General features: G+C 40.9%; 1 protein-coding gene across 3 annotated transcripts in view; it reads right to left on the reverse strand.

The window, feature by feature from the left end:
• Nucleotides 1–12,473, reverse strand: part of ATP6V0A1 (ATPase H+ transporting V0 subunit a1) — a 57,470-nt gene extending 44,997 nt beyond the window's left edge. Inside the window, exons 1-2 of one of the 3 annotated variants that reach the window (XM_079798509.1) lie at nt 12,297–12,467; nt 10,030–10,191 (exon numbers count right to left, since the gene is read on the reverse strand). In XM_079798509.1, the coding sequence (XP_079654635.1) occupies nt 10,030–10,146 (117 nt within the window). In that variant the 5' untranslated portion in view covers nt 10,147–10,191; nt 12,297–12,467. Of the gene's footprint in view, nt 1–10,029; nt 10,192–12,296 lie in introns of all 3 variants that reach the window. The other 2 variants (XM_079798511.1, XM_079798510.1) reach the window with 2 other exon arrangements.
• Nucleotides 12,474–13,756: the final 1,283 nt, after the last annotated feature.

Genomic DNA, 13,756 nt, shown 5'->3' on the forward strand with positions numbered 1-13,756 from the left:
AAAAAATTTACTGTTTTGAAGAATAATATTGTGTGTGAAGAATGAAGTGTAAGAGAGAAACTGATGACACAGAAACTAGTAAGGAAATTATTGGTATTATTATATTAATATTAGAAGGAATCTATAGCAAAAAGCATTATTAGAGATTAAGAGAAATGCTACATATGATAATAAGAAAAATTCCCATGAAGATGCACAATTCTAAACTTGTGGGTCCCTAATAAATTGTTTGTTTTTCAATGACCAGGCAGTACTTCGACTTCTCATTCAGAAATTTCCACTTCAATAAACATGAAGTGAACTACTGGTTTCATAATCAAAGGCAAAGTTCAACTACGGCCACCCACAACCTGTTTCGGACAAGGCATCCTAAAAATATTTCAAACAAAAATGAACAGAAGTACAAGGAGAACTGACAAGCCTGTCTATGTAGTGGGAAATTTTAGTGTAACTTTTATATTACTGATACATCAAATCTACTAAGTAAGGATAGAGAAAATTTGAACAACATAATTAGCTTAATCTAATACATACACACAGAGACATGTGTGCATCTACTCCCTTCATCCAACAGTTTTCTCTTCAATAATTCATTTGCAAAACTGACCACAAAATAGGTCATACAGCAAGTCTCAGTATAAAACTATTACTATACAGACAATGTTATTTGATTACAATGCAATTAAATTACAAATTCACATAATACAACTTACCATATTTGGAAATTCTAAAATAGTTCTAAGTAATTCATGACTCAAAGAAGAAATCAAAATGATATTTTGTTTGTGTCTAAATTGCTGATTTTAATGGTGATATGACTAGTTCCAAATGTATTCAGTCATGCCCACATTTGAAAGAGTAAAACAGCAATCATGTTTGCCATGAAACAGTGTTATATTTATTTTGTATTTAATATAATGAGAAGTGATTTTCATTTTTCTAAGCAACTGAAAAAGTCCAGTTCAATTGATGCTACAGATGAACTAACACATGGCTTTCTCCTTCTCAAATAACTACAAAAGAAAATCAAATTATGTTATTTTATTTAAGTAAATTGTACTTAATGAGTGACACAAATGTATATTTAGAGACAATAATGCTTCACATTTGCAAGGCTGAGTGGCTGTTTACCATGGTCTGGGAAAAGCCTAGTAATTGCCTATAAAAGAACCATTTCTGTTAACTCTTGTCCTTAATAAGTAATATGTGAATCTTGATGCAATACTTCATTTATTAGAATAATCCTTCCATCACAAAATTGCAGCTTATGTATAAGTTTAAGGATTTATTTGTAAATGATGGCAATAATTCCCTATAAAAGATCTTAATAACAGTAAAAAATTAGTATTTAATGACTGACATATATGAATCAATTTAAATAATTTATGAAATGATAATGAAAATGCTAAAGATCAAACTTTGCAGGATGCAGCTAAAGTGGTATTTAAAGGAAAATGTATAACTTTAATTGCATATAACAGAAAAGACTAAAAATTAATGTTCAAATTTAAGACATTAGAAAAAGATAATAGGATATAGAAAACAACAAAAAGGAGAACAAAACAAGTCCTAGAGAAGATGCCCCAGATCAAAAGCTGAATTTTTTTTAATTAGTATTTTATTTTATTATTATTTTTCTTAGCAGCTGGTTATTTGAAAAAACAAAATGGCCAAAATGTTTATAAGACTGAGAACAAAACAGGTAACTACAGCCCTAGCTGTTTTGGCTCAGTGGATAGAGCATAGGCCTGCAGACTGAAGGGTCCCAGGTTCCATTCCAGTCAAGTCTCTCTCATCATTGATGTTTCTATCTCTCCCTTTCCCTTCTTCTCTGAAATCAATAAAAAAATATATTTTTTTAAAAAGGCAATTACAGATAGAAAAGATTTTTAAAAATATAATACTAAAATCAGCTTTATGCCAATAATGTCTCAGAAAGTTTAGATAATAAATGGACAATTTTCTAGAAAAATGTAATTACTAAAACTAACTTCAAAAACAAAAAAAACCAGATTAAGTTTTTAATCTGTAAACACCAGGTCTACAAGGTTTCAAGATAGGTTCTATCGCCCTGATTGGTGTGGCTCAGTTGGGTTGAAGCATTGTTCCGTATACGGAAAAGTTGCAGGTTGGATTCCCAGTTAGGGCACATACCTAGGTTGTGGGTTCAATCCCCTGTCAGGGCACATATGGAAGACAACCAATTGATGTTTTCTCTCACATCTATGTTTCTCTCTCTCTCTCCCTCTTTCTCTGTCTCTAAAATCAATAAGCATATCCTCCAGTGAGTATTTAAAAAAAAAAAAAAGATAAGGCTCTACTAATCATTCAAAGACTAGATAAGCCCAAATCTCAGAAAAATTAACCCAAAGAGGAGAAAAATGAAGAAATACTTCTCAACTATAAGTGAGATTGGCCAGTATAATCTTGATAGCAAAATAAAATAAGAATAGTTTGAGAAAAGATAGCTATAGGCCAATATAACTTATAAATCATGAAAAAATCCTAATAAAATATTAGAAAACTGAACGCTAAAATTCTTTTGAAATACACCTCATGACCAGGTGAGTTTATCCCAGTCTTGCAAGCATGAATTTACCTTAAAAAAAAAACCATACAAATGACTGGTAAGCATATGAAAAAAATGCTCCCTATCATTAGCCATGAGGGAAATGCAAATCAAAACCACTGTGAGAGCCCAGCTGACATGGCTCAGTGGTTAAGCGTTGACTTATGAACCAGGAGGTCACAGTTCAAGACCGGGTCAGGGCACATGCTAGGTTGTAGGGAGCGTGCAGGAGACAGTGGATCATTGATGTTTCTATCTCTCTCTCCCTCTCCCTTCCTCTCTGAAATCAATAAAAATACTAAAGAACAACAAAACCACTGTGAGAATACCACTTCACACCCATTAGGCTATAAATTTTTTTTAACAGAAAATAACAAGTGTTTGTGAGGATGTGAAGAAACTAGAACCCTCATACATTGCTGGTGTGAGTGTAAAATGGTGTGGTTGCTGTGGAGAGAAGTCTGGGGGTTCCGCAAAAAGGTAAACATAGAATTACCATATGACCTAGCAATTCCACTGCTAGTTATATATCCAAAAGAAGGGAAAACAAACTACATATTGTATAATCCTCTCTAATATGCAAATTAACCATCACTCTGCTACGAAAGCCACACCCACCAGCCAAGCCACACCCACCAGCCAATCAGGGCGAGTATGCAAATTAACCCCAATCCAAGATGGCTACAGCCACAGAGAGCAAGGTTTCCCAGGTAACAGAGCAAGCCAAGCTTTCCATAGCCGTTGCAGGCCTAAGCCTCCACTCAAGCTACAAAGTTTCAATTATAGAAGGTAAACAAATTCAAACAAATGGCGGCAGAATGGAGCTTGAGAGAGCAGGCCAGGGTTGCCGCCGGCAACAGGGGAAGCAAAGCTTTCTGCACACCCTGGCCGGGCTCACCAGCTTAAGGCTACAAAGTTTCAATTGTAGAAGGTGAATTAACTGCCACAGAAATGGCTGCCGCCCCAGAAATGGCTGCCGCCCCAGGCTACAAAGTTTCAATTGTAGAAGGAAAATAAATTCCAGATACCAGGGCCTCCCCTTGGGTTGCCAGGGGGCGTGGCCGGCCTGCAAACCACCACAGGCCCCTCGCTCAGGCCGCCCCACACCCCAAGGGAACCCCCACCCTTATCTGTGACACCCTTCAGGGCAAACAAGCTGGCCCCCACCCGTGCACCAGGCCTCTATCCTATCTAATAAAAGGGTAATATACAGATTGACCATCACTGCAACACACAAGATGGCTGCCCCCATGTGGTCAAAGATCCTGCCCCCATGTGGACACAAGATGGCCACCACAAGATGGCCAGCAGGAGAGGGCAGTTGGGAGGCACCCGGCCTGCAAGGGAGGGCAGTTGGAGGTGATCAACCCTGCAGGAGAGGGCAGTTAGGGATGACCAGGCTGGCAGAGGAGGGAAGTTGGGGGCAAACAGGCTGGCAGGGGAGCAGTTAAGCATCAACCAGGCTGGCAGCAGAGTGGTTAGGGGGTGATCAGGCTGGCAGGCAGAAGCGGTTAGGGGCAATCAGGAAGGCAGGCAGGCAAGCAGTTGGGAGCCAGCAGTACTGGATTGTGAGAGGGATGTCCAACTGCCCATTTAGGCCCGATCCTGGTGGGATCGGGCCTAAATGGGCAGTCGGACATCCCTCCAGGAGTCCCAGATTGGAGAGGGTACAGGCTGGGCTGAGGGACAACCCCCCGCCGTGCACGAATTTCGTGCACTGGGCTTCTAGTTCCATTATATCCAGGGTGGGACAAAAGTCGGTTTACAGTTGTGAGTACGTGAAACACAGTTTATTCTTATATTATTATTTATTAATTATTATATTATTTTCCATACGAACAACTGTAAACCGACTTTTGTCCCACCCTATATAATGTCTAGAATAGGGAAATTCACAGAAAAAGGCAGATTAAGTGGCTGCCCAGGGCTAGGGGGAAAAGGAGTGACTGCTAATGGGTACAAGGTTTCTTTGGGGGTAATGAAATGTTCTGGAATTAGATAGTGATGATGGTTTTGTGAATACACTAAAAACCATTGAATCATATACTGTAAAAGGGTGACTTTTTTGGTATATCTCAATTAAAAAGAACACAGGCAGAGGAATCAGACAATCCTGGGCACTACTCTGTATGTCCTTCAGGTATTTATTTTCATCTATGCCACAGGTTTCTATTCTGTCAAATGAGAATGGTAGGCTCCACGAACCAAAAGCAGGTTCTACTTTGCAGAGTTGTTGTGAGAAATGCCTGTAATAATAATACAAAATGCTCAACATGGTATCTATTAAAAATGTAAATTATCATTATGATTGTGTTAGACAGTAAGGAATTGAAGAATAGGAAAGAGTAAGAAAAAGAGAAAGAATAGATGAGAGAACATACAAAATTTTGAACAAGTTGAGTGAGGGAACATGTCTTGCTCAATTGGCTCTCTAAAACCCAGAGTGGTATCTTTTACAGAGTAGACAGAATATATCAACTACTTCTTATATTGAAACCACTCATTTTAATATGTTGCATATTTTCATTCAAAGGAAAGGATGCAAAAAGACAGAAAAGTACAGATACATGTTACAACACAGATGAACCTTGAAAACATTATGCTAAGTGAAAGAAGCCAGTCCCAAAAGATATGTTGTATAATTTCATTCACATGAAATATCCAGATAAGCAAATCCACAGAAACAGAAAGTAGATTAGTGGTTGCCAGGGGCTGTGGAGGGAGAGGAGTTGGGGAGTGACTGCTAATGGGTGCAGGGTTTCTTGGTGAAGTAATGAAAATGTTCTAAAATTCATTGTGGTGATGGTTGTACAACTCTGTGAATATACTAAAAATCACTGAATTGTACACTTTAAATGAACAAATAATATGGTATGTGAATTATATCTCAGTAAAGCTGTTAAAAAATAGTAAGACAATAACCTGGACATGTAATTCACCAAATTAATAGATTGAAGAGAAAAAATACAGTAACACCAATAGATGAAAAGGCATTCAATAAAATTCCACAACCATTTGTAACAATAACTTTAGAAAATCAGAAATTGAAAGAATATGCATAATCTAATTAATAGAATTTTCAAAAAATGTAAGAGTAAACATCTTATTTAAATTGTGAAACATTAGCCCTGGCTGGTGTGGCTCAGTTGGTTGTGGCTCTGTTGATTGTAGCATTGCCCTGTACACCAAAAGGTCTCAGGTTTGATTCCTGGTCAGGGCACATACCCAGGTTGTGGGTTTGATCCCTGGTGGGGGCGCATGCAGAGGCAACTGATTGATGTTTCATTCTCACATCAATGCTTCTCTCTCTAAAATCAATAAAAGCATGCCCTCAAGTAAGGATTTTAAAAAATTGTGAAACATTAAAAAGATTCCCCTTAAAGTCAGGAGCAAGACAAGAATGCCATTTAATGGATATTTAGCATTTTGCCCTCTTTCCTTAGTAACAAAAATCCCAATTTTGTTCAGGGCAGCAAATGCTCAGTTAAAAATGCACATTTCCCAGACTCCCTTGCAGCTAGTGTATGCCATAATCCTGGCACCAATAATAAATTTTAAAAGTCTGTTGAGAATTTCTGGGAAAGAAATATGTACTTCTCCTTTCTCCTTGCACTTCCTTCAATGATATGCCTGGAGCTATGGGGGTTATCTGTTAGTACAAAAGCCAAATGTTCAAGGATGGTCAAACAGAGATACAGAACGATGACAGCATGGAGCTGGGCTTCATGTTACATGAGAAAAGTACACCCCTATCATTTGGGCTTTTTGTTACACTCAGCTAAGCACAATCCTAACCAGTATTAGCTTGCTGTTTCTCTTCTTCAACATGTTACTGAAGGTCCCAATGTGTATGGTGAAATGAGAAAAAGAAACAAAACGATAAGGATTGGAAAAGAAGAAACAACTTACTCTCTAATGGTACAGTGAAAAAGATTATATCAAATGTGACAAAATGTTAACAACTGGTGAATCAACATAGGAGTATTCAGGCTTGAAATTTTTCAAAATAAGAAATTTAGGAAAAAACACACCAATAAGCAAAAAAGAAAAATAAATTTTTTGTATGACAAAATATACCATAAATAAGGGAAAAGATTAGCGACAGCCTAGAAGAATTTATCAGTAAAGGGGTAGAAAAAGATTAGATTCCAGAAGACATGAAGAACTTTTACAAATCCCACAAGTTAACAAGCAAAAGGCCAACAACCCCAATAGTAAACAGGAAGGTGATATGGACAGACGCTCATATGAAACCTATTATGTCCAATAAACAGATAAAAAGATATCAGATGTACTAATAAAGAAAATGCAAACTAAACAACAATAAGATACCACTTCGCACCCATTGGATTGGTAAATTTCTTTGAGCACAGAGGTGTTGACATTGTTCCTGACACTGTGGCATGACAGGAACTCTCAACCAGCCATGGGAGCATGACCAGGTACATGCACTGTGAAGTACACTTTGACATCCTCCAGCTAGAGATGCACACTACACTCAGCAATGCCCCTCCTAGTTATAATCCCTGGAGGAGCCGCAGGTCCATGTGATCAGTACCGTTTTCGCAGTAACAGTAAGACATTATTTGCCTTTTTCATTCTCATTGTCTCATGAGTGTTTCAGTGAAGTTTTCCAGAGTCTCATGACATACATCACAGCAGACTGACTGCAGAAGCAAATGAGAAGCTAGCTATCTTCTATTAATTTAGACACTAAAAGATTTTTTAAAATGTAAAAGCAATACCATTCTTCGTCTTCCTTTTTATTTTTTTGAAAATGTAGCTATTTTTCAGGAATATGCTATTATAACATGTAGTGGATTTGTAATTTTTAAATGAGTTAATAAATATTTAAAACATTTCTCAGTTTTATTTTCCAATTAATAAGTATGAATAGTTGTAACTCACATAAAAGCTCATTAGGGTTCTCAATTTTATTTTATTTAAGAGTATAAAGAAGTCTTTAGATCAAAATGTTTGAGAACCACTGCCCTGGAGAAATTATAAAAGATGCATACCAGGAGACATAGATAAGACTTTTCATTGCAACTTGTAATAGCAAAGAACTGCAATCATTAGAAGGAAAAATGATAAATTATATATTTTTACAGTAACTATATAGCAATTTAAATAAATGAACTAGGGCCTCCTGTACCAACATGGTCAAATCTCACAAATGTTAAATTTAAAAAGTACCTGCTGAAGGATACATATAATATGATACCATGTAAAGCATACAAAATTATACTATATATTACTTAGTGATTCATACATATATAGCAAAAGTAAAAAATAAAAACATATGGGAATAATACTGTCAACAATAATAAAAATAAAGAAAAAAACACACGTAAGAGCAAAAGTCACTATACAAAGTAACCTCTAGGGAGGAGGGGAGAGAAATTAAACACAGGGAGGAAGGAGAGGCAGGAACCTTCAATTATATGTGGAATGTTTATCCCTTTAGTAGATAATATAAATTACATAGGTATTCATTATATTATTCCCCATAATTTTTTGTATGACTGAAATACATAATAAGTAAAAGTTAAGAATGCTGAATGAACCCAAATGGGTATTAGAAAGGGAGATACTATATAGGACCAGATGAAGAATTGCAAATTAAGGGTGAGTTAGGTTTGATTTAGGTTTTAAGTCTAAAAAACTGGAAGAATATCAATGCATTAGCTCAAGTTTAGGAAGTGAGGGTGAAGAAATAGTTTGTGAAAAGGTAAAGTGTTGGGATTTAGACATATTAGCTTGAGAAGCAGAGATGACAACCATCTTAGAAATGTGTATATTCAGGGAAGGTATTTGAGAAGTCAAGGCCAGAGATATAGATTTGGGACTCACTGAATAAAGATGAAAGTTTTGAGAATGGATGAGATCACTGAAAAAGGGTGATAAAGGAAGATGTGGTGTGGACAGGCTTATCCAGAGAGCAGAGAAGAGAGCTTGGGGAACACTGACACTGAGGGAGAGATGGAGACGATAAGAGAGGCCGGGGGAAGAGCCTCGGAAAGGTAAAAGAACACTCCAAAAGAGCAGATATAAAAAGGTACAAAGAAAATGAGGAATAAGACTATCACTGGGTTGTATTTGTGCAGTTTCAGCTCAGACTGAGAACTTCCTGAAAGCTTGCCAACTCCAGTAAGTCAATATTGATGAATCCCACACCTTTCTGATTACTCCTCTTTATCCATCCATTCCAACAAATATTGATTATCTTCTACGTGGGCACTAAGGATAAGATAATCACTGTCTCTGTCTTCATGGTACTTAGATCAGAGTAGCAGATAGAGACTTGAATCAACTACTCACACTGATGAATGTACAATCACAACTATAATGAATGCTGTCAATGAGAGGTACATGGAGCTTTGATATTGCCTAATAGGGAATTGTTACCTCCCCCCACCTTTCAGCAGAAAGTATCAGACTCTAAGCACTATAGGGCATACTTTTTATACGCTTAGACTGTCCATTTTGTTTTTATTGATTTTTTTCTTTTCAGAGAGGGAGGAAGAGAGAGAGAGAGAGAGAGAGAGAGAGAGAGAGAGAGAGAGAAACATTGATGTGAGAAAAACACATTGATTGGTGGTCTCCTGTATGAGGCCCCACGAGAGATCGACCCTGCAATCCAGGTATGTGTCCTGACTGGGAATCGAACTTGGGACTTTCTGAAACATGGGACAACACTCCAACCAACTGAGCCTCACTGGCCAGGGCTGTCCATTTTCTTTTCTTTTTTAAAAAAACATATTTTTATTGATATCAGAGAGGAAGGGAGAGGGAGAGAGAGATATATATATAAACATCAATGATGAGAGTGAATCATTGATCAGCTGCCTCTTGCACGCCCCCCACTGGGGATCGAGCCCGCAACCCAGGCATGTGCCCTTGACCCGAATCGAACCCGGGACCCTTCAATCCACAGGCCAACGCTTTATCCACTGAGCCAAACCGGCTAGGGCTGTTCATTTTCTTTTGATATCTTCTCCAACTTCCCAGCATAATGCTTCAGCTTAATAGGTATTCAGTATATGTTTACATATATACTATATATCCCTAACTGGATGTTTCAGATCTTATAATAAATATGACCTGCTGTATGGAAAAGCTATGAAAATATTTTTAAGATCCTGCTGTGGGTGTTGAGGAGCCCAAAAGTAAAGCGGGAAGCCTTGAACAGGTTAGTTTGCTGTCCTCCATTTGCATCCCAAGCAATTACCTTGAGAATGCTTAGGATTATTCTCAAAGGGGAACCAGTAAAAACATGAAAGGGCTGGCCCACAACATTCTCACCTCTAGAAAGACAACTCAAAAAAGTGTACCAACAGTACGCGTGCTGTCATGTTATTTTTGCAAATAAAAAGCAAAACATTCATCATAAGGCAACTGGCCATGACCAGAAAAATACAGTTCAGTGGTAATCAAGAAGCAGCCCCACAACTACTTACATCACGAAACTGAACCTTTCCGAGTTCTCCTAACTCGCTGACACAACAATAAGCAGCTTCTGACTGTAGAAAAAGCTGGGCCAGCGTCATCTCCTCACTCCGGAAAAGCTCCCCCATGGCGGCAGAAAGTACATCAACTGAGTACCCGGATGTCTCTCCAACCTAAGGCAAAAAAGAGAAAATGGCATGACCTTGGAAATTACTAAGAGGGCGAAGAGCAAACAACACTCAGTAAGGCTCTTCCGTTTTGCATGTCATGTCTTTCACCTCATGCTGACAGGTCTTTAACAACTGTTTTGACATCCTCCTTAGAAAGATGGAAAGGAGAAATTGCAAAGGCTGCCACTGAATCCTCTCCCACAGAGTGCCTGATGAAAAGTCTCTTCCTTTGCAGTCAACATCGGGGTCAAATGACAATATTTTGGGACATCTCAATACATAAGAATGTATCCATATTAAAAATAGGAACTGGGGATCCCAAACAGCTTTTTAATACCCTGGACACAGTATTATGAGGCAGTGACATCCACACTGCTCTCTCTTGGTTTCCACTTGTGTCAGGAAACAGAAGAGACCTCACTCATTTTCTAACCTGTACTGCCCCTTTCTTTCTTTCTTTCTTTCTTTCTTTCTTTCTTTCTTTCTTTCTTTCTTTCTTTCTTTCTTTCTTTTTTTTAAATTCTCACCCAGGGAATATGTTGTTCATTGATTTTAGAGAGAGGAAGGGAGAGGGAGAGAAAAATGTTGATCAGTTGCCTCCCAGACCCACTCAACCTGATCGGGGATCGAACCCTAAACCTATGTAAGTGTTCTGACCGGGAATCAAACCCACCTCACTTGGCTAAGGCTACTGCCCATTTCTAACAGTCAAAGTCCCAGCCCTTCCCTAAAGTTACGACTACCTTAAAGGGTTTAACCTTCCGAATTCCTCAGAAAGCACCATCTGCTCACTACAGAATCTAAATACATAATCATTATCTTAAAAAAGAAAAAAAAGAAAAAAGGAATCAGCTTGCTTATTAAGCTCAATATCAAGTCAAGCATGGCAGGAATACACTGATAATGACAAAGCAGTTTTATCAAGCCACAGAGACTAAGCTTTCCACCTCGGAAGCTTTCTGTTTCTCATCCCCACCTTCAAGATTAACTACATTGTTGCATCTGTTAAAGCTCCTCCTGCATGAGTCAATAAAGGTTTGATTTTAGGGTTGTCTCATCACTGCGGGGTCATCAAGACAAGTGGCGCTATCAGTGGTCCTGAAAATGCGATTATTTATTCTCCATCAGCTATTGTGAGGCACAGATGGTACAGTATCTAAACTCGGAAAAAAACACGCGGTATTTTTAGTATCATGAGAGCATCCATGATAGGTGAAGCTGGCATCAAAGGAAGAGTTTCTCTCCGGGAAGGCTGGGAGACATTTTGAAAAATCTGAATGACAAACCTTGGTGCATCTGATGTTCGAAGCAGCAGAAGAACACACTCAGATACAAGCAAGGCTTTCTCAAGAGATTATGTAGCTTAATAACAGCCCCCAACACACATCGCTCCTAATTATGGGGCAGAGTCCACAGTCTCTGAACACATAAAAATTATGCCTGATCAGCATAGTTCAGGGGCTGCCAATAATGACAGCCGCCAATGAGCTGCCTCCCTCCTGTTTTTTAACGATTACCAATCTCCCTAAATTCATCTCTCCGACGAACCAAACAGAAAGCCAAATAGGCCAATGCGATTAAGGGGTGCGGGGGAGTGGTGGTGGTGGTGGTGGTGGTGGGTGTAGTGGTGTGTGTCACAAAACAAAATATAAAGAAATAGGAATTCTGCACAAGATTAATCCAAATAAGGCGTCCCCGCGCACTGCCACTGTCATCCGGTCCTCGCCTCCTAACAAGGCAGAGTCACCTGCTTCATTCCTGTCTCCCCAGCGAGCACAGGCACACCTACCTCCTGGAGTAGGGACTAAAAGGGAGACATTCTCAAGTTGGGACCCCATTTAAGAAGTCCCTCCCCCCCAAATTTTTCGGACGTTCCAATAACCTTCAGTTCCTCCGCCTACCCCTTAAGTGGCGGAAGGGATCAGGGCCTCCAAAGGGGAGGGAACCTCGGTTCTTCTGCCCACAGAAGGGGTGCCCAAAGGGAGGTGAAACCCCATTTCCTTTCAGAGACCTAAGGTCCCCGCTGCTTCCTTGGACCAGTGAGGCGGGTGTTAGGAGGATTCCCTGTGCCCCTCGGAGCCGCTCCCTGCCGCGCCGTTCCCGCTCACCTCCAGCCGCCGGCGGGGCCACTGCCGAAGGAGTCGCCGCAGACCCAGCCCGCAGCCTCCCCGGCTCCGGGCTGCAGCGGCTCGGACGCGCCTGCGTCCGCAAAGCCACGCCCCTGCGCCGCCGCCGGCCTCCGCCCTCCGATGACCTCATTGCAGCCGGCCAATGGGGTGCGGCCTCGGGCGGCCGCCGCAGTGCGGAGTCGCCGGGCCCCGACGGAGCCGGGGTGCTGACGCCATCTTGTTCCCCACGGCGCGGCCGGCGGGAGGACGGTCGTGGGCGGGGCTGGCGGGGCCGGTGCTGAGCCCTGCAGAACCCCGTCTCTCCAGCCCGCACCGTGAGCGAGGCGGTCTGCTTTCTTTGTTTGCGTGCCCAGAGAATCCATCCACATGTTTTCTCCTCGAGGGAGTAGCATGACGGGAGGGGAGAAATCACTGTGCAGTGGCCTGAGAGCTGGAGGGGAGCTTGCAAGCGCTGCCAGTACTTTCATACACACACTCTCAGATAGACACACACACAGAGACACCACACAGACACACACAGTCATACCCACCACACATACAGACACACACACAGAGACACACACCACCCACACACACACACACAGTCATACCCACCACACACAGACACACAGACACACACAGAGACACACACCACCCACACACACACAGTCATACCCACCACACATACAGACACACAGTTATACCCACCACACATACAGACACACACACACACACACACAGTTATACCCACCACACACACACACACACACACACACAGTCATACCCACCACACACACACACACACACACACACACACACCACCCATATACACACACACACACACACAGTCATACCCACCACACACACACACACACACACACACACAGTCATACCCACCACACACACACACACACACAGTCATACCCACCACACACACACACACACACACACAGTCATACCCACCACACACACACACACACACACACAGTCATACCCACCACACACACACACACACACAGTCATATCCACCACACACACACACACAGTCATATCCACCACACACACACACACACACACACACACACCACCCATACACACACACAGTCATACCCACCACACCTACAGACACACACACACACACACACAGACACCACACAGACACACACAGTCATACCCACCACACCTACAGACACACACACAGTTATACCCACCACACACACACACACACACACACACACACACACACCACTTTCCTCCTTAGTTTACAGAAAAGAACATTTGAGCCCTAGAGTGCTGAGTGACTGGGGAAAGGTGCTAGATCCTGTAGTAGAGCCTTAAACTGGAAGGGGCTCAGCACTTAACTGGAAAACTCGTCTTTAAAAGGGTACTTGGGCCCTAACTGGTTTGGCTCAGTGGATAGAGTGTCAGCCTGTGGACTCAAGGGTCCCGGGTTCGATTCC

This window comes from Cnephaeus nilssonii (genome assembly GCF_951640355.1).
Source record: "Cnephaeus nilssonii genome assembly, chromosome: 19".
NCBI classification, from domain to species: domain Eukaryota; kingdom Metazoa; phylum Chordata; class Mammalia; order Chiroptera; family Vespertilionidae; genus Cnephaeus; species Cnephaeus nilssonii.